Below are 21,095 nucleotides of genomic sequence, written 5' to 3'. Positions count from 1 at the left end.
ATCCCACCTGCCCAGAAAATAAAACGACCGGCTTGTTGGTGCTGGGGGCGGTGGGGCAGGCCCAGGATGGTGCCCTGGGGCGGAAGGCTGGACGCTACGGTAAAGCCACCATGACTGCGTTTGCCGGGCGCCCTGTGCATGGGCTCAGATGTGGGCGTGGGGTCTCCGTATCTTCTAGTTGATCTTTGATATCCTCCCAGGGTCTCGGGGACCTCCCAGGAACCAGCCCCAGGTCATCCTCATCCTTAGATTCCAAAAAGGCTGATAACCGTTGGGGAGATGGGATGGGTGGGGTACCTGGAGTTCTCAGATCAGAGCCTCTCGGGGGTGACTGCTCCTGGAATCAGGGCCCCAGTCCCCAGGGTCCTGGAGGAGGTGCAGGGAGTGGGCATCCTGTCGGGACCCAAACCCTCACTCAGTGGGAACCCTGAACAGAGCGGGTGAACGGTTGTAAAAAGAAGAGGTGTGGTAGGGGTGACAGGGATAGTTGTGGGATTAGACAAGGGGTGTCTGGGTAGCCACACAGGGAAGGAGATATCTGAGCAGAGACTAGAAGGAGCTGAGGGGGGCAGGAGGGGACCTGGGGAAGAGCAACCAGGCAGAGAGAACCATCGTGCAGAGGCCCCAGGCTGGACCCTGCCAGGGAGGTGGAGCTGAGTGAGTGAGGCCAGGGCAGGAGGCAGGACAGAGAGGCGGGTGGTGGTGGGTGGGGAGAGGAAAGGGCCTGGAAAAGCTCAGGAGCCCAGGGAGGACTGGCCTGCACCGGGACATGCCTGAAGGAGGTGCACTGTCTTTACAAAGGAAGGGACTGAGGCCTCCAAGGGAGTGGGACTCGCCTGGGGTCCCTGAGCAAGCCTGACAGCCTGGCCCCACCCCACTCCTCCTCCAGCTTGGTGGCCAAGATGTGTGTTGGGGACCACTCTCTATCCCCCCGACCGCAGGTCGGGAGCCACTGGTGATGGAACCCGGGGCTGAGTATCCAGTGCTGGCCACGTACTAGGAGAATCCCAGGATGGGTTCAGCAGTGTTGATAAGGATAATGAAGGAAATCAGGGGGAGGTGAAGAAAACAGAGGAGGGGGTGAGTAAAAAAAAGGTAATGGAGGAGGTGTGGGGAGGTGCAAGGTGGAGGTGGTGGGGGTGGAAAGTGAAGGTGATGGAGGAGGTGGTGGAGGTAGAGTTGGAGGTGCTGGATGTGGAGGTGGTGGAGGTGGTGGGAGTAGAGGTGATGGAGGTGGTAGAGGTGGAAGTGATAGAGGTAGGGGTGATGGGGGCAGAGGTGGTGGAGGCGGAGGTGATGAAGGTAGAGGTGATGGGGCTGGTGGAGGTAAAGGTGATGGAGGTGGAGGTGGTGATGGAAGTCATGGAGGTGGAAGTGGTGGAGATGGAGGTGGAGGAGGTGGTGGAGGTGAGGGTGGTGGAGGTGGAGGAGGTGGAGGTGGTGGGAGGTGAGGGTGGTGGAGGTGAAGGCAAGGGTGGAGGAGGTGGTGGAGGTGATGGTGGAGGTGGAGGTGGTGGAGGTGATGGTGGAGGGAGTGGAGGTGATGGAGGTGGAGGAAATGGAGTTGGTGGAGGTGGAGGTGGTGGAGGTGTTGGAGGTGGAGGTGGAGGTAATGGAGGTAGAAGTGGAGGTGATGGAGGTGGAGGAGGTGGAGGTAGAAGTGCTGGAGGTGAAGATAATGGAGGTGAAGGTACTGGAGGTGATGGTGGAGGTGGAGGTGGCGGAGTAGGTGGAGGTGATGGAGATAGAGGTGATGGAGGTGGAGGTAATGGAGGTGGAAGTGTAGGTGGAGGTGATGGTGAAGGTGGTGGAAGTGCTGGAGGTGGAGGAGGAGGTGCTGAAGATGGAGGTGGTGGAAGTGGAGGTGGAGGTGATGGAGGAGGAGGTGCTGGAGGTGGAGGTAATGGAGGTGGAGGTGGAGGTGATGGAGGTGGAGGTGATGGAGAAGGAGGTGCTGGAGGTGGAGGTAATGGAGGTGGAGGTGGAGGTGATGGAGGTGGAGGTGGAGGTTGTGGAGGTGGAGGTGGTGGAAGAAGAGGTACTGGAGGAGGAGGTGCTGGAGGTGGAGGTAATGGAGGTGGAGGTGGAGGTGATGGAGGAGGAGGTGATGGAGGTGGAGGTGGAGTTTGTGGAGGTGGAGGTGGTGGAAGAAGAGGTGATGGACAAGGAGGTGCTGGAGGTGGAGGTGATGGAGGTGGAGGTTGTGGAGCTGAAGGTGATAGAGGTGGAGGTGATGGAGGTGGAGGTGATGGAGGAGGAGGTGCTGGAGGTGGAGGTGATGGAGGTGGAGGTTGTGGAGGTGGAGGTTGTGGAGGTGGAGGTGATGGAGGTGGAGGTGGTGGAAGAAGAGATGCTGGAGGTAGAGGTGATGGAGGTGGAGGTTGTGGAGGTAGAGGTGATGGAGGTGGAGGTGATGGAGGTGGAGGTGGTGGAGGTGGACGTGGTGGAAGAAGAGGTGCTGGAGGTAGAGGTGATAGAGATAGAGGTGATGGAGGTAGAGGTGGTGGAAGAAGAGGTGATGGAGGTGGGGGTGATGGAGGTGGAGGTGATGGAGGAGGAGGTGGAGGTGCTGGAGGTAGAGGTGATGGAGGTGGAGGTTGTGGAGGTGGAGGTGGAGGTGATGGAGGAGGAGGTGGTGGAGGTGGAGGAGGAGGTGCTGGAGGTAGAGGTGATGGAGGTGGAGGTGATGGAGATGGAGGTGATGGAGGTGGAGGTGGAGGTGGTGAAAGAAGAGGTGATGGAGGAGGAGGTGGAGGTGCTGGAGATGGTGGTGGAGGTCATGGAGGTGGAGGTGGTGGAAGAAGATGTGATGGAGGTAGAGGTGATGGAGGTAGAGGTGATGGAGGTGGAGGTGATGGAGGTGGAGGTGGAGGAGGTGGAGGAAGAGGTGATGGAGGAGGAGGTGGAGGTGCTGGAGATGGTGGTGGAGGAGGAGGTGCTGGAGTTGGAGGTGATAGGGAGGGTGTGGTGGGATAGCACTGACATTGCTGGTGCAGGAGTGATGGTGGAGGAGAGGACGGAGGTGGAGGCCTCATTGGAGGCTGGTGGAGGTTGCGTGACAGAGGTGGCAATGGCGGGCTCTGGCAGCATGAGGCTGGTGGTTGGTACCAGGGCCAAGTCCAGGGCTTCATTCCAGCTCCCCCATCCTCACTCTGAGCCCCGTCAGTCGTTCTCTCCAAGCCTCGGTTTTCACTTCCACACAAGGGGCCCAGAACCACCACGGCCTCTGGGGTTGGCACAGGGGTGGCCTTTAGGGCTGGCGTGGGGGTGACCCTGATGTCGGGTGGGGTGCTGGCAGGGGTGAGGTGGCGATGGTGATGGGCAGGGGACACACGGAGGGGGCGTCCAGGCGGCCCCCCTACTCCGACTCACACCTCTGTCGGCGGCCGTGGGGGATGGGAGCGATGACAAAGCTGCTCGAGGTAAACAGCTCCGACTGGATCGATCTGGGCTGTGAGGAGCTGTAATTAGATTGAACGCCGGGAAGGGGGGCAGCAGAGCCTCTTTTTGCTGCGATCGACAAAACGCGAAGTTTTTTCAGACTCTGCCTGGACTGGCCCCTCCCCCAGCCTCTGCCTCTGGGGTCCCCATTAGGCACCAGATTGGAGCCTGGGAGGTGGGGTGGGAAAGGGACTATCTGCATCCTACCTCCCTCCCCCATCTAGGCCAGTGGACTCTGGTTTCTGGGCTGCCCTGTTGGGACTGGCTGGGAAAGCTTGGGGGGTGGCTCACATTCTCTGAGTAAATAAGGAGAAAACTCCCTGCCTTACAGAATTGTTGTAAGGATTGAGGCTGGGTACTGTGATTCATGCCTGTAACCCCAGCACTTTGGGAAGCCGAGGCTAGAGGATTGCTTGAACCCAGGAGTTAGAGACCAGCCTGGACAACATAGTGAGACCACATTTCTACAAACAAACAAAAAACATATATATATGTTTTCATTTTTGTTTTTGAGACAGAGTCTCGCTCTGTCGCCCAGGCTGGAATGCCCTGGCCTGATCTCATCTCACTGCAAGCTCCACTTCCCAGGTTCACACCACTCTCCTGCCTCAGTCTCCCGAGTAGCTGGGACTACAGGCACCCGCCACCATGCCCAGCTAATTTTTTGTATTTCTAATAGAGACAGGGTTTCACCGTGTTAGCCAAGATGGTGTCGATCTCCTGACCTCGCCTCGGCCTCCCAAAGTGCTGGGATTACAGGCATGAGCCACCGCGCCTGGCCTGTTTTTTTTTTTTTTTTTTTTAGACAGAGTTTCGCTCTTGTTGCCCAGGCTGGAGTGCAATGGCACAATCTCAGCTCACCACAACCCCCGCCTCCCAGGTTTAAGTGATTCTCCTGCCTCAGCCCTCCTAGTAGCTGGGATTACAGGCATGCACCACCATTCCTGACTGATTTTGTATTTTTAGTAGAGACAAGGTTTCTCCATGTTGGTCAGGCTGGTCTCAAACTCCTGACCTCTGGTGATCCACCTGCCTTGGCCTGCCAAAGTGCTGGGATTACAGGCATGAGCCACCGTGCCCGGCAGTTTTTTTTTTTTTTTAATTAGCCAGATGTGGTGGTATGCACCCATGGTCCCACCTACTTGGGAGGCTGAGGCGGGAGGACTGCTTAAGCCCAGGAGTTCAAGGCTGCAGTGAGTCGTGATTGCACCACTGCACTCCAGCCTGGGCAACAGAGCAAGACCCTGTCTTAAAACAAAACAAGAATTATTGTTAAGAATTGAGTGACCAGATACACGTAAAGCTCTTTACACAAAGATCTTGTGAACATTCTGAGGAACATCTGTATTTCTGTCCCTACTGTAAATGTAGGATGAATTTGTGAGTAAATTGCTAAGTAAATGAATAAGTGAGTGAGTGAATGAATTAAACATTACAACAGGTGAGCGTGAGGGCCTCCCTTGGAATTTCAAGGCCCCGGTTGAGTTTTGACTCAGCTTTCCCTTTGAAAGAATGGAGGACTGGGTGCTCTCCCGTAATCCTCATGGGGTGGCCGAGTGCCAAAGAGGTGAGAGGTCAATTCAGTTTTTTTGCATTTCCTTCCATGTTTCTTTATGCAGATAAATTATAAACATAGGTTCTTGCCTCTCCTTTCATACATAAAAGGCTCCCTGGTACACTGTTCACCCTTCAGGTTTTCCTTTGCCATCTTTTCAGATTCATAGCCATACCCTCCCTCTCTGTCAGTCTCTCAGTATAATTACAAATACAGTCTGTTGCCTAAATTAGCATTTAGTAATTAACGTTATTATGCTTTTGGCGAACATGGTCCACAGATGAGCCATGTAGAGTACTAGGACTGCATTTCCTTTCCTGTACAACTCTTTGATTTTCCAGGAGTTGATAACTGCCAAACAACAATTATTCCCATGCTCCCCAACAAAATTTAAAAACAACTCAAAGGGACTTTCCATACATATTAGGTCGTCTCTGATCTGGGTGGGGCTCCCCTCCATACCCTGGGTCCTTTTGTCTAGCTGTCTTCCAGGGTCCTCCTCATCCTCATCTGGAGGACCCCTTTTCTCTTTCAGCTAGGTTAGATCACATTTCCTGAATCCCACACCATCCTTTTTTGATTTACCTCCTCGTTTGAATGGAACACATCCTCCAGTAGCTTTCTGAGAAAGGGTATACAGGAAGTCAAGTTTTGGAGTCCTCAAACGTCTGATTATATCTTTTTTTTTTTTTTTTTTTGAGACTGAGTTTCACTCTTGTTGCCCAGGCTGGAGTGCAGTGGCACAATCTCGGCTTACTGCAACCTCCACCTCCGGGGTTCAAGCAATTCTCCTGTCTTAGCCTCCCGAGTAGCTGGGATTACAGGCATGCACCACCACACCCAGATAATGTTGTATTTTTAGTAGAGATGGGGTTTCTCCGTGTTGGTCAGGCTGGTCTCAAACTCCTAACCTCAGGAGATCTGCCTGCCTCGGACTCCCAAAATGCTGGGATTATAGGCATGAGCCACTGAGCCCGGCCCTGATTATGTCTTTATTGCACCTTCATGCTTGATGTTTTGATGTTTAGCAATTCTAGCTGAATGTAACTTTTCCTTGAGGCCAGGCATGGTGGTTCACACCTGTAATCCCAGCACTTTGGGAGGCTGATGCAGGCGGATCACAAGGTCAGGAGATCGAGACCACGGTGAAACCCTGTCTCTACTAAAAATACAAAAAAAAATTAGCCGGGTGTGGTGGTGGGCGCCTGTAGTCCCAGCTACTCGGGAGGCTGAGGCAGGAGAATGGCGTGAACCCGGGAGGCAGAGCTTGCAGTCAGCTGAGATTGCGCCACTGCACTCCAGCCTGAGCAACAGAGCAAGACTCCATCTCAGAAACAAACAAATAGAAAAATCTTTTCCTTGGAACTTTGAAAGCCTTGCTCTATTGTCTGCTAGTTTTTGCAAACCCAAAGCTGCTTGGATTCTTGATCCTTTGTATGACATCTGGCTTTCCACTGGACGCTTTTTAGGATTTTCTCTTTATTCTTGGTGCTCTGAAATTTCACAATGAGCCTTCAGTGCCTTTTTCATTCGTTGAGCTGAGGACTTGATATCTCACCCCCATTTTTTTAGAGCTGGGGTCTCGCTCTATCGTCCAGGCTGGAGTGCAGTGTCACGATCACACCTCACTGCAGCCTTGACCTCCTGGGTTCAAATGATCCTCTTACCTCAGCATCCTGAATAACTGGGTCCACAGGTGTAAGCCATCATGCCTGGCTAATTTTAAATTTTTTGTAGCAATGGGGTCTTGCTATATTGTCCAAGCTACTCTCAATCTCTTGGGTTCAAGTGATCCTCCCACCTTGGCCTCCCAAAGTGCTGGGATTAGAGGCATGAGCCATTTTGTCCAGCCTATTTATTTATTTATTTTTGAGACAGAGTCTCACTGTGTTGCCCAGGCTGGAGTGCAGTGGTGTGATCTCAGCTCACACCTCTGCTTACTGGGCTCAAGCGACTCTCCTGCCTCAGCCTCCCCAGTAGCTGGGATTGTAGGTGCCTGCCACCACACCCAGCTATTTTTTTTGTATTTTTTGTAGAGATGGGGTTTCATCATGTTGGTCAGGCTGGTCTCGAACTCCTGACCTCAAGTGATCCACCTACCTCAGCCTCCCAAAGTGCTGGGATTACAGGAATGTACCACCATGCCCGGTGGGCCTATTTATTTTTTAAAATTATTTATTTATTTTAAGAGAGAGTCTTACTCTGTCACCCAGGATGGAGTGCCATGGTGAGATCATGCTCACTACAGCCTTGAATCCCCAGCCTCAAGTGATCCTCCTGCCTCAGCCTCCCAAAATACTGAGATTACAGGCATGAGCCACTGCACCTGACCACTTTTAAACTGGAAACTCATCTTTCAACCCTAGATTTTTTTTCATTATTTGATCATCTCTTCCTCTATTTTTGAACTGTCTCTTGATCAGGTGACAACCCTGCTTCATCGTAATTCATCCTCTAACGTTTTATTCTCTTTCATTTCCCATCTTTGCAGCTGCTTGTGTTCCATTTTCTGGGATATCTGCTTAACTTTTTTTTTTTTTTTTTTTTTTGAGACAGAGTCTTTCTCTGTCGCCAGGCTGGAGTGCAGTGGCATGATCTCAGCTCACTGCAACCTCTGCCTCCCGGGTTCAAGCGATTCTCCTGCCTCAGCCTCCCGAGTAGCTAAGACTACAGGTGCCCGCCACCACACCCGGCTAATTTTTGAATTTTTAGTAAAGACGGGGTTTCACCATGTTGGCCAGGCTAGACTCTTGATCTCGTGATCCGCCCGCCTTGGCCTCCCAAAGTGCTGGGACTACAGGTGTCAGCCACCGCGCCCGGCCAATATCTGCTTAACTTTATCTTCCAGTCCTTACATGGAATTGTTTTACTCTGGCTATTACATACTCACATTTTAAGAGCATTTCCTCACTCTCTAAGGGTCGCTTTTACTTAACAGCATCCTGTACTTGTTTCATGGATATATTTTTCTCTTACCCCTCTGGGAATGTTAATTATATCTTTGCCTGCCTTGTCGGTTCCTTGTGAGTTTATTCCTCCCCCACCAAACCATTTTTCTCCATTGTTCTCCCCGCCCCTCCCTCCCTCACTCTCTCTCTCTCCCTCTCTTTTTCATGTTAAGACACTTTTCTAAAATGTGCAGTAACCCACAGGCATCACTTGCATTTCATCGTAAAACCTGAAACCGCAGTTAGAAGCCCCACACGTTCCGGGTCAGAGGGAGTGAAGTGTGTGTCAGCTCACACCCTAGATGGGCGAACCTGTTGTCCCCGAGACATGAGTCACAGCAGAGGGAACATTCATTTATTTCTGTGGATGTGTATGGACATTGATCTAGCATGTCATGTTCCAGGCTGTTCTGCAACCAAAGGAAAAGCTCTCTGTGCCATCCCAGTAGGCCACCAGGGCTGGCACAGAGAAGAGACTGGGAGCAGAGACCCACTAGTACAACCTGCAACACCCGCCGCTTCTGGGGGTCACAGAGTAGCTGGGACTCCGGGATTTTGACGAGGGCAGGACAGCCTCTCCAGCACCACAGTCCCAGACTGGATGCAGGAGAGAAATTGAGATTCTGATGGAGTTTCAAGCTGATGCCACAGATGAGACCATCTGGCTTGTGGCCCAGCTCCTAGGTGGGGAAGCCTGTGTTTTCTATCCACTGACATGCACTGCATTGAGGGGAGGGGTCCACTTTGCTACTGGAGCAGGAAGAGCAGGACTCAGTTTCAGCCCTGCCCCACCACCCCGAGCCTTTGCTTTACTCCCTTTGCCAGTGTCTGGTCTGCAGGCGGTGGGGCAGCCTCCTTCAGCCCTCTCCCTAATCTGTGCAGACTGGCCAAGAGGAAGGGTGACCTGCTTATCTGGAAGAGGAAGAGGTGGTCCCTACACTCCTCCCCTCCTCCTCCTAAGTCTTCTTCCTTAAATGTTCTGCGCTCCAGAGGGTCCACTGGGTGCTCGAGGGAGGCCAAGTCTGGGTGGTCTCAGCGTGTGGATAGGGGCAGGGCCAGGAGGCAGGGATTCAGTGTCAGAATTGGGCTGTGAACTCCCAGGGTCCCTAAGGGTATCAGGCCTTACAGGAGTGTCCCTGCTGCTCATTCGTAGAGCTTGGTTGTCAGAGCCAGTTGCCGTGGCACATGCCTGTAATCCCAGTGCTCTGGGAGGCTGAGGCCAGAGGATCACTTGAGGGCAGGAGTTCGAGACCAGCCTGGGCAACATAGCAAGACTTCCCCTCCCCCAAAAAAAAGAAAAGAAAGAAAGACCCTGGTTGGCCCATCATTTCTGGGGAAGGTTGCTGGGTTTTGTGATGCACCCCAGGACCTGGTAATTAACCAGTTATTTCACCCAAGTCTACACTCAGCCGAAAACTCACATGTGCAGTTTCCGTGTCATTTCCCCAACACCCCCAGGTTGGGGCTGCAGAAGTTACCAACACCAATTTCTGTGGTCCTTTAGGTCGGGAGCGTTTGAGGGGAGGATGGGGTTTTGGGGGATATGAGGCTTGGGGTGCCTGAGTGGGCTCCATGGAGAAGGGGGCTGGCTGGAGGGAGTTGTGCCCGTGCCTGAAGAGGGGCACTCACACTGTGTCCCCTTCTTTGTCCTCCCCCCACCCCCACCCCATCTGCTTTTCCTGCCTGTCCTCACCTTGAATTCTGTGTCCACCGCCCTCTGGCTGCATCCTGGACTTTCCTGGTGTCTCCCTGTTGACCTTGCTGTTTCCCTGTCTCTGTCTCTGTGCGTCCATGTGTTCCCCACTGTCTCCCCCTCCGCCTCTCCCTGCATTCCTGTTCCTCCTGGGCTCTCCCTGGGTCCTTATGTGCATCCGCCTTCCCCCCCACGTGTCCCTTCTCCCCTCCTCCTCATCCTCCCGGCGGCGTGCGCCGCCTGCCTCTCCCCGGCCGGCCACACGGTGGCGCTGTGTCCTGCTCGCCCGCCCGCTCGCTGCTCGCCCGCAGCCTGCAAGCGCAAGGAGCAGGAGCAGCAGAAGGAGCGCGCGCTGCAACCCAAGAAACAGCGCCTGGTGTTCACCGACCTGCAGCGGCGCACGCTAATCGCCATCTTCAAGGAGAATAAGCGGCCGTCCAAGGAGATGCAGGTCACCATCTCGCAGCAGCTTGGCTTGGAGCTCAACACCGTCAGCAACTTCTTCATGAACGCGCGGCGCCGCTGCATGAACCGCTGGGCTGAGGAGCCCAGCACGGCTCCCGGGGGCCCCGCTGGCGCCACGGCCACTTTCTCCAAGGCCTGAGGCGCCCCGGCCCTGCGCCCTCCCTGCCTCCACGGCCTGGGCGCTGTGCCCCCACGTCTCCTCCCCTCATACTGCCGGCCCGGAGACCCGCCCCCAGGGGGCACCTGGAGGGGGTGCTGTCCGGGCCCCCCACACCCGGGGAGGGGGAAGCAGCACACCCCCCAGCCCAAGTGCACAAAAAGGGCCCCCCTCCCCCCTCCATGCCCACTCCCTCCAGGCCAAAGGAAGCCCTCCACCCCCACAGAGGAGAGGGAGTGACAGAAAGGGGTTCTCCAGCCCCCTCTCCATTCAGGACGCCCAGAGGGCCTCGAGAAAAACCAGGGCTCACTGTGTTGTCCCCTAAAGCGGGTCAAGAAGCACATACTAGAAATATAAACCGGGTATTTAAAAAAGGAATTTTAAAGAATAACCCCTCCTCCGCCAGATCCCCTGCCCCGCCCCCCGAGGAAGGTAGAAGAAACCTTCCTTCCTCCCCACCCGCACTGGCCCCCCACCCCAGAGACCTCAGCCCCTTCCAAAGTCGCCAAAAACCCACATCAGGCCGGATCCTTACGGTCCCCCACCCTCCCCAAAACCAACCCCACCCGCTGGCAGGACGGCCCCTGAGGCCGAGAACTGAGCTGCCCCTCCCAGCGGCCAGGATTCCTCGTGCCAAGAATCGCCTGCCTTAAAGGCTGGGGAGGGGCCTGCGGCGGGCGCCCAGCACCCACGGGCAAGCACCCTTCCCACCCCATCCCAGGCCGCAGGGGACGGGGGGGCTCCCACATGCGGGTAAACTCCAGACGCCCCCGCCCCGCCATCTCTGTTGAGTTCACTTTACCTTTAGGCACCTTCGTGGAGCGCAGGGAAGGACGCAGCCCCGGACACGGGAGACCGCGTCCACGCTCCCCGGAGAAGGGGACCCCGATGGAGAAGGCGCCGCTGGGGCCGCCCGGAGAAGCCCCTCTGCACGGGGCCGTGGAGCCGCTTCCTGCGTGGAACCTTCTGGAATTGACCGCCCCCCTTTCCTCCCGCTTCGGAGGCTGAACTGGGCTTGCAGGGGGCAGCGGGGTTGAACCTGGTGTTGGTCTCCACTCTCGCCAAAGAGAGAAGAAGCTGAAGAAGGTGGAATCTGCTTGCTCCAGTTTTTGCCAAAAAAATTTACAAGTGGGAAGGGTCGGAAGTGAAGATGAGCGCCCCCCTCCCACCCCGCGCCCTCCCCCGCTCCTCTCATCTGGTCCGGGTGACCTCCGAGACTGGCCGGCCGTGGGATCCCAGGAGCCCGCCTCCCCCGGGGGTTCAAGATCCGAGGCCAGAAGGATCCCCCTCCCTGAAATCCCCCCACCCATCGGCTGCCTCCCAGGGAGGAAGCGGCCCGCCCACCCCCCTTGAAAATGCAAAAGACATTTCTAGTGAAATGCCCCTCCCCTCCCCCAGGTAAAGGCTACCTCACTCAAGCTCATGTCTGTGATTGGAAAATCACGCCTGATACCAAAGATTTCTCCCAAGGATTTGTGCTGGATGACAGGATTCCCTGGCCTGGGACCCGGCTCGGGGCCCGCCTGCCGGGTGCCACCCCTTCCCCAACGCGAGAGCGAGAAAGAGAGAGGGAAAGAGAGAGAGAGAGAAAGAGAGAGAGAGAAAGAGAGACCGGGAGAGAGGGAGGGAGAGGATCGTGAGGTCGATGAGTGCCTTCTTCTTGAACCAAAGACGTGTATGGAGTGTTCTCTTGTCCTTATCGACTCGCTCTGCTCCCAGCTTTCCAAGCGACCGGATTTGAGTGATGCTTCTAGAACATTTGGGTGTTGGGGGGTTCCTAATAGTAGAAATGGTCCCCATTCCTGCTCAGCACCCCACCTCTCTGCCCCAACACAGACACACATGCAGACAACACGCAGACACACACATGCAGGCACTCACAGACACTTGCACACACAAACATGTGCACACACATGCAGAGACATGCATGCAGACACATGCAGGCACACACATACGAAAAGATGTATGCAGACACGCAGGCACACACAGCAGACACAGACATGCAGGAACACATGCACACACACGCAGAGACACACACATGCACACACACTGGCTCCTGTTCTTCTGTGGTGTCACCGGGTGCCAGCAACTCAGTATCTCCCACCTCCCACTAAAACCTGGGCCTCAATTTCTCTCCTGTCCCCACCCCTAAGTTCCTGATGGATGAACCTAGAGTTGTCCTGTCCACTGCAGGCCAGACTGACGTAGCCTATGGGCCCAGCAGGTCCAGGGCCCACGTTTTAATTTCTTTTGAAAAAGCTTTAGGCCAGTGACTGGGCACGGTTGGCTCACACCTGTAATCCCAGCACTTTGGGAGGCCGAGGCCGGCAGATCACGAGGTCAGGAGATCGAGACCATCGTGGCTAACACGGTGAAACCCCATCTCTACTAAAAATACAAAAAAATTAGCTGGGTGTGGTGGTGGGCACCTGTAGTCCCAGCAACTGGGGAGGCTGAGAGGCAGGAGAATGCTGTGAACCCGGGAGGTAGAGCTTGCAGTGAGCCGAGATCGCACCACTGGGCGACAGAGCAAGACTCTGGCTCAAAAAAAAAAAATTTTTTTTGGTCCAAGAAGATGCGGACCTATTCAACATACCATATTATTTGTTTTTATACCAAGGTAGCCTATAGATATACAATGTTTTAAATTTCTCTTTTAGAAACAGGATTTTGCTCTGTCACCCAGGCTGGAGTGCAGTGGTACAATCGTAGCTCACTGCAGCCTCGACTACCTAGGCTCAAGTGATCCTCCTGCCTCAGCCTCCCAGTAGCTGGGGCCACAAGCACGCACCACTATGCCCAGCTAAATTTTTTAAGGGATTTCTTGTAGAGATGGGATCTCGCTATGTTGCCCAGGCTGGTCTTGAACTCCTGGCCCCAAGGGGTCCTCCTACCTCGGCCTCCAAAAGTGCTAGGATTACAGGTAGGTAGACATTTAGTGGAGGAAAGGGCTCTCAAAGGCAATAAAATGCTTCTGATCCAAGAGAATCACGCTGCAGCCCTGGCCCAGTGAGCTTCTCAGAAAATCGATGCCTGGGCCTCAGGCACTGGCCAGAGCATGGGCCTGGCAGGGGGTGGGTCTCCTAGATGCCCTCTGCCTGGCCTTCAGGGCCCCAAGGGTCAGACACTAGGGGGCCTCCAGTTTTGTTCCCTGCTGGAAATTTAGGACTTGACTTGGGATCGTTCTTGTTGTGGAACGTTTTAGCTATGCTGAACTGTGGTCAGATCGGGTCAAGCCTCTTGGTCACAGAAGTGGCCCAGGAGCACTTTGGGAGGCCGAGACAGAAGGATTGCTTGAGGCCAGGAGTTTGAGACCAGCCTGGGCAACACAGCAAGACCCCACCTCTACAAAAAAAAATAAAGTGGCCCAGGACTCCTGGGTCCTTTTCAGATATCTTCATCTCTCTCTCTCACACTCTCACACACACAAACACACACACACACACACCTGTTCCCGGCCCCATCCCAAACTTGGCCAGACCCCCACAGAAGGCTCTATCCCCGACCCACCCCCCAGCCCCTTGGGCCCTCTCCTGCCTCCCCCCCATGCCCACTTGGCTGTCACATACCAAAGAGCATCCATTCTCCATGCAGGGAACAACACCTCCAGCACAATTCCTTCGAGCCTTTGACAATTTTCTCTGAAATACCTCAAAATATTTAATGTTATAGTTTATGTGATTTAAAAAAAAAAATCCTTAGCTAGTTTTTGGAATACGTGACTTGAAGCTTTATACCGTTAAATTATAATTTTGCAGACGATGGCATGTCGTTTCTTTGACGAGTTCTGTGGGAGACGCATTGAATGTCAGGACTGGAGACCAGAGGAAAAGTCAGAGGGAGCGTGATCGCGAGAGAGACTGCGGCAGAAAGGACCAGTGGCGTTTACAGATTTCTTATTTAAACGAGTCCTTTAGGAAAGAGAGAGGGAGAGAGAGAGAGAGAGCGAGAGCGAGAGAATGAGAGTGAGAGAGAGGGAGAGGGAGAGAGAGAGGCAGAGGTATATCTTTCTGTTCTCTGGCTTGTTCTGTTTCTTGTTTTCTGGAGTCATGTCTTATAAGAGTATTTATTATTCTCTGTGCTCTGTGTTCAAATGTAATTTAAGAAAAAAAAAGGAAGAAAAATGCAAAAAAAAAAAAAAGAAAATGGAATTTGAGTTGGTGCATGACTAATGTACTCTTTCTTGACGCTAATTGTAATAAAGTGGTCGGGGTGGGGGGCGGGGGGGGCGTGGCCCGGTTCCGTGTCGCTTCTGTGTGTCTGGTGCCCGATCGGTGCTGTTCGGTGGTTTTTCGTTACTGTTTCTTTCCTCCTTTCTAAGGAACTGTGTCCAGCTGGGACAGGTGGACAGGGCTCTAGGTAGCGGGGGCGGGAGCAGAGCCTCAGTGCCCAGGTCTCCTCCGCCTCCCAGCCCCTGCCTGCCCCAGCCAGGTGGGAACCACCGAGCCCCCCCAGCCATTCCTGGTTCTTGGGGGCGCTCTGGTGTCCTCGACATCTTAGACCACCCCAAACCCGCATCACCCGGTTGGTTTCACTTTAGCGTGAACTCCCAAGTGTCTTGTTCAGAGGAGAGAGACAATCAGCCTATTCTTGTCTTGTCGCCCAGGGTGGTGGGGAATGCGGGTACGCCCCAACTTCCTGAGATCTGAAGGACCCTCCTGAGGCCCCCAACAGCAGGCACCAGCACCGCCCCCCCCACCTCCACCCAGACAGCCTCAGCCTCCCTTCCCTGGACTGGGCATGACTCAGGCTTTCTGTCCTGTCTGGGAGGCAGGGCGTGTACGCCTATAGAGACCCCTCCCTCCCAGCCCATTTTGGGAGCCTAGAGAACAGAGGACCCCCCCCAAAATCATCAAAGGGGGCTCTGGGACAATGTCCTCTGCCTCTGACTCCTCTTGTGCCATGAGGCCATGTCCCTGAGCCATCCCCAAACAGCCCCTGGAGGTGGAAGGGGCACAGATGTGCTGGCCTGGGAACCGAGGCTGGAGGAGAGAGAAGCAGGGGAGAGATGAGAGGGGCCGCTTTCGGGGACAGGCCCCAGTAGGGGGGGCGGGGAAGCTAAAGGGGGTGCTTCTCACCCCATAAAGCAGAAAGCCCTGGTCTGGAGGGCTGGGCCCGGGGCTGAGGGCTCAGCCGACCTGAAATCTGAAATGATGCCGGGGCCAGGATGCTCCTTGCACCAGCTGCAGCTTGGGCCATTTCACATTCTCTGCCCCAAGTGGTTTAAGCAAAATCAGGCCAAGAGACTCCAGGGGCTCCTCCTTGTGGCCCTGTCGGACCCCTGCGGGGGCTGGTTTTGGTGGAATGAGCTCAGCTGGGGGGGAGGGAAGAGCCAGGAGGCCCTGCGGCCTTGAGTGTTTTGAACAGACTGGAACCGAGGGCTGCTTTCAGGGGAGACACCACTTGGACTCTCCAAAGTCCCCTCCCCTCCAGTGACAGGGGAGAGAAGCCCTTTTCCACCTTCACCCTCGGGCGACAGGCTTAAAAGTTTAAAAAAAAAAAAAAAGTCTCGTCATTGTTAACCATTGCTGTGCTGGGTTTGTTGATTTGTTTTTCTTCAATAAATTATTTTCTAGTCACTCATCTGGGTGTGTGTGTTGGCCGACGGGTCCGGCACAGATGCGGGCACAGATGCGGGGCGGGAATGGAACTCACCCACCTCAAAGCTGGGGCGGGAGGGCGGGAGTGCAGGGAAGAGGGACTTTGCTTCCACCCAGCTCGCCCCTCTCTGCTCTTGAGTCCCATCTTCTTCCTGGGCCAGCAGCCTGCTCTGAGCCTCCACCGCCCACACAGCTCCACCACCCACAGGGAATGGTTAAGAATCAGAAAGAAAAGCTTGGCGCCTTTGAAAGAAAAGCTTGGTGCCTTTGAGTCAACCAAGCCCCAAGATGCAGACCTTGTCAGGACCTGCTTCTGTGACATCACTGCTCACTGCTTTCTGGAGTCTAAAGTGAACGGAGACCCCAGCGAATGAAGGTGTATTTGAAGGGGAGAAACCAGGGCTTCCCGATAGACGAAGAAGCCAGATGGTACCAGAACTGGAATTTATAAACTTTCTTGGGAGGGGCCAGCTGTCAGGCAGTGGGGGAGCCACAGCTTTTAATAAACAACTTTTGAGAGCAATGAAGCTTGACCCACATTATCTTACCCCAGTATGAAGAAGAAAAGTTTTCCCTGCAAATACCCAGCTAGAGCACTAGAGGTCAGTGCTTTGATTTAAAAACCAGGAAGGAATACTCCATCACAAAAAAACTGTAGGGAAAGAGTGAGCCTCAATTAGCGCTGGGGTCAGATGGTCCCTGGTTTATTAGAAAAAGAAAAGCATGTGGAGCCCCTGTCTTTAGAGGGAGGCCCCTGCATGCTGGGTGACTTGCAGCAGAACTGGCTGGCGCTTCATCCTCCCCAGGAAGGACATCTTCCTGAGATGCCAGTGTGACTCCTTTGGGCTCGAAGATCTCTCTTCATCAGATGGGTCTAGGGATTCAGATGCTATGTCACTGCTGACCCCTGGTCCCCTCCGCAGAGGGCAATGACTGCTCCTCTGGGGGCAAGGATGGCTGCTCCTCCCCGGGCACCAGCAGCCACTCCATGGATGATGATGACTGCTTCTCCACAGGCGAGGGCTCCACCTCCATAGGCTGCTCGCTCGTGGACGTGGACGATTCCGCCAGACTTGGTGGCAGAGTCTCCACCTGAGATTCGTGGGTCTTGTCTGGAAGTGGCACCATCCCCTCCTTGGGGGTGAGGGGCTCCTTTTGCCAGCTCTTCCATAATGGTGCGGAGGGCTTCGAAAATGCTGACTTCTCCTCTGAGGAGTCTGGCTGGCTCTCCAATGTCAGCTGGCCTGAAAGCAATGACTGGCTCCCCGGAGGCTGTGGCTGGCTCTCAGAAGATGACAGCTGGCTTTCTCTGTGCAACGGCGGTTTCTCCTGATGAGAATATGACCTCTCCTTGGTCAACGGCAACTTCTCAGGAGAAGATGGCCTCTGCTTGGGTGACAGTGGCCTCTCCTGTACCCTTGGCAATTGCTCCTGGAAAGACCCAGAGAGCCTGTGGGTGCCGGTAAGCACATATCTGGGGAGGGCAAGTTGGTTTTCTGAATAAAGAGCAGATTGTCTATCCATAGAAAATGATGAGCTACTTGTAGGGAAGTGCTGTGCTTCCAGGAAGGACATCTGCCCCTGTGACTGGCGCTTCTTCTTCCCCAGGAAGGACATCTTCCTGAGATGCCAGTGCGACTCCTTTGGGCTTGAAAATGCCTCTTCATCAGATGGGTCTATGGATTCAGATGCTATGTCACTGCTGACCCCTGGTCCCCTCCGCAGAATTGTGCCCTGAGTGATGAGGTCTGCGTAGCCCTCACGGTGGGAGAAGGCATAGCTGGAACGCCGGGTGCGAGACTCGCGGTATAAATGAGGCAAGGGCTCCACGGCGAAAATCTCCTCGCTCGGGCCCTCCTCCACCTTCTCCTCCTGAAAAGCAAAGGGGAGAGCAGGGGAATCAGACTTCTACGCTTGGCTGACGGCTCTCCGGTGACCTGTCCCCCGAGGAGGAGAGGCAGGATTCAAAGCCCTTGGCCACTATGGATTGGCTAGGTTCTTCTCTACCCAGTTGAGCCAATTAGACTCCTCAACTCCCAGTGTCGAGTTCTAAGGAGGACTCTAGTCCTTTGCTTTTCAAGACCCATTCATTGGCCTTGCCCTGGAAACTAACCCTGGCTCAGCCAATCAGAGTCCTTCCCTGAGACTTAACTCTAGACCAGCCACCAGGTGCCTTGGCTGCCCTTTAGTGGCAAATCCAGGAGAGGTGAGCCTGGAACAGCCATGTGTCCAGCCTGTGCAGTAAAGGTGGCAGGAGCTGGGCAGGGAGAACAGAGGTGGCAGGGCAGTACACCGTTCCAGTCAATTCTGGGGCCCATCTCAGCTGCAACCTGCTTTTCCATATATGTTTTGGTTACGTGGGCTAGTAAGTCTCCCTCCCTTTTTTTTTTTTTTTTTTTTTTTTGAGGTGGGGTCTTGCTCTGTTGCTCAGATAGGAATGCAGTGGCAAAATCATAGCTCACTGCAGCCTCGACTTCACAGGCTCGAGCGAGCCACCTGCTTCGGCCTCTCAAAGTGCTGGGATTACAGGTGTGAACCTCTGCACCCAGCCTTGAGCATATGTCCTCAAGGTGCATCCATGCTGTGGCCTTTGTCAGAGCCTCACTCCTTCTCATGGCTCAGGCGTGTTTCATTGCACGGATGGAGCACGCTGTGTTGACCCACTCGTCTGTCGATGGACTCTTGTTTCCAAGTTCCTCCTTTTGCCTAAACCACTTCAAGATTGTTTCCGTCATCTCAGTCCCCAAGCCCTAGATCATTCAGGGTAGAATCTGACGGTGTCGGCTGGGCACGGTGTGGCTCATGCCTGAAATCTCAACATGTTGAGGCCGAGGCAGGAGGATTGCGTGAGCCGGGGAATTCGAACCAGCCTGGGCACCATAATGATACTCCATCTCTAGAAAAAAGCTAAAAAATTAGCTGGGCATGGTGGTGCATGCCTGTGGCCTCAGCTACTTGGGAGGCTGAGGTGGGAGGATCACTTGAGCCTGGGAGGTTGAGGCTTCAGTGAGCCGTGATCACGCCACTGCACTCCCACCTAGGCAACAGAGTGAGACGCTCTCTCTAAATAAATCAATTAATTAAATAGAAACATTAAGGCCGGGCGCGGTGGCTCACTCCTATAATCCCAGCAGTTTGGGAGGCTGAGGCGGGCAAATCACTTGAGGTCAGGAGTTTGAGACTAGCCTGGCCAACATAATGAAACACCGTCTCTACTAAAAATACAAAAATTAGCTGGACGTGGTGGTGTGTGCCTGTAATCCCAGCTGCTTGGGAGGTTAAGGAAGGAGAATTGCTTGAACCCAGTAGATGGAGGTTGCAGCGAGCCGAGATTGTGCCACTGCACTCCAGTCTGGGTGACAGCACAAGACCCCTCTCAAAAAATAAAAATAAATAAATAAATAAAACCTTAAGAGTCCAATGGCATCAGCATTGGAACCCAGGGTGGCCTTTGGGTGCTTTCTGCTGCTTTGTCTGGGAAGGGAGGTCTCCCTTCTTGGGGAATCGGGTCCCGGGGGCACTGGGCATGTGTCAGGGCTCCGCACCCACCCTTCCCCCCAGCCCAGTGTCTTGGAGGGTCGAGAGGGGCTGGGACACCTTGCAGTCCCTACACCCTGCGTGGCTCCCCCACCAGGGTCCTGGAATGTACCGGGTGAGGACCCCAGGCCCAGGCCCACCTCACCTTGGCGAGCAGCTTCTTGAGGGCTGGGAAGATGACCCGGAGGGCCAGGACAGGGAAGGTGTTTATGGACACGCTCAGCAGGACCACCAGCAGGATGGAGGGGGAGGACAGCACACTGCGGTCAGCGTCTGGGGGCAGGGCGGGGTCACAGCAGAGCCTGCTGGGAGCCTGTGCCGCCTTCCCTGCCCCCAGCCCCGAAGATGCCCCCAGGCCACGGAGCGCCCTGGTGCCTTTGTGCCTGGTTTATAAAGGAGCCCGTTCCCCGGGACACTTTGCCAGACGACTGTCATGAGCAACCTGCCACCTCTTCCATCAGGGACCCCCGGCACCACGACCGCCCATCACACTTCCCCACGGGGGCTCACACAGAAACGGGAAGGTCTTGGGGGATACTCTGAAGAGCCACAAGCTCTGGGTGATGGTGGTCATGATGGCGTAGAAACCCAGGCTGAGAACGATGGTCACCACGCACAGGACAGTCCAGTACTTGATGATAAGAATGACCTGGACAGGCAGCATGGGGTGAATCCGGGGCCCGGCGGAGCTTGCACCAGGACACCCACCCCTAGGGTCCAGGGAGGGCACCCAGCAAGGCCCCCAAAGCAGTGGTCCCGGGGGGAGGAGGCCTCCATAGGCCGTGTCCAAGGCCCCGGGGAGGTGAGGACCTTGCCCACCTCCATGGTGATGGACAGCAGGCCGGACAAGGCCACCACGACCGCAAAGGACTGGTGGTCGCTGAAGCTGGCAGGTCCCGCCGTGTCGTGGCTGATCCACAGCGTCATGAAGAAGTTGACCAGAGAGGTGGCCACGCCGTGGGCGATGGCTTGGACGAAGACCCAGTAGTTGAAGAGCTCGTCCTTCTGCCCCGCCAAGTACAGCTCCGGCTGCTCCAGGCTCTGCTCCGCGCTCACGTCCTGGGGGCAAGGGGAAGCTCTTGGGATTGTGGGGGATGGGGGACCCCCAACAGAGATCAGGACCTCCTTGGGCAGGCCAGTAGGGTGGCCACTCTCTGTGTGCGGCTCTTTGAGTTTAAGCGAATTAAAACCAAGGAAGGCCAGGCACGGTGGCACACGCCTGTAATCTCAGCACTTTAGGAGGTCAAGGTGGGAGGATCGCTTAAGGCCAGGAGTTTGAGATCAGCCTGGACAACATAGTGAGACCTCCCATTTCTAAAAAAAACCTTTTAAAGTGGCCAGGTGTGGTGGTGGGCACCTGTAATCCCATCTACTTGGGAGGCTGAGGCAGGAGGATCATTTGAGCCCAGGAGTGGAGGCTGCAGTGAGCTGTGATCGCACCACTGCACTCCAGCCTGGGTGAGAGAATGGGACCTCATCTACAGAATAAAATAAAATGCAATGGAAAGAGCCCTGGAGGTTGGTCACGTGGCCACACGAATGCACTGGGTGCTGCTGAGCTGTATGCATGAGTCTGGCTGAGACAGGGTAGTTTACATGATTTGTATTCCACCACGGTTAAAGATGCCAGCAAGGCCGGGCACGGTGGCTCATGCCTGTAATCCCAGCACTTGGGGAGGCCAAGGCGGAGGGATCACCT

General features: G+C 54.9%; 2 protein-coding genes across 8 annotated transcripts in view; one reads left to right on the top strand and one right to left on the bottom strand.

The window, feature by feature from the left end:
• The window catches only part of ONECUT3 (one cut homeobox 3), a 30,472-nt gene extending 14,725 nt beyond the window's left edge, over positions 1 to 15,747 (top strand). The window contains exon 2 of the mRNA XM_050770469.1: positions 9,949 to 15,747. Within this exon, the coding sequence (XP_050626426.1) occupies positions 9,949 to 10,241 (293 nt within the window). The 3' untranslated portion in view covers positions 10,242 to 15,747. The remainder of the gene's footprint in view (positions 1 to 9,948) is intronic.
• Positions 15,748 to 16,535: 788 nt separating this feature from the next.
• ATP8B3 (ATPase phospholipid transporting 8B3) overlaps positions 16,536 to 21,095 on the bottom strand; it is a 30,394-nt gene continuing 25,834 nt past the window's right edge. For all 7 annotated transcript variants that reach the window (XM_050770021.1, XM_050770022.1, XM_050770026.1 and 4 more), the window contains 4 exons: positions 20,216 to 20,455; positions 19,907 to 20,045; positions 19,542 to 19,669; positions 16,536 to 17,731 (listed from right to left, as the gene is read on the bottom strand). In XM_050770021.1, the coding sequence (XP_050625978.1) occupies positions 16,754 to 17,731; positions 19,542 to 19,669; positions 19,907 to 20,045; positions 20,216 to 20,455 (1,485 nt within the window). In that variant the 3' untranslated portion in view covers positions 16,536 to 16,753. The remainder of the gene's footprint in view (positions 17,732 to 19,541; positions 19,670 to 19,906; positions 20,046 to 20,215; positions 20,456 to 21,095) is intronic.

The sequence above is a fragment of the Macaca thibetana genome, chromosome 19, assembly GCF_024542745.1.
Source record: "Macaca thibetana thibetana isolate TM-01 chromosome 19, ASM2454274v1, whole genome shotgun sequence".
NCBI classification, from domain to species: domain Eukaryota; kingdom Metazoa; phylum Chordata; class Mammalia; order Primates; family Cercopithecidae; genus Macaca; species Macaca thibetana.
The sequence above is the reverse complement of the archived record's forward strand: the minus strand, read 5'-3'. Positions and strand labels throughout refer to the sequence as shown.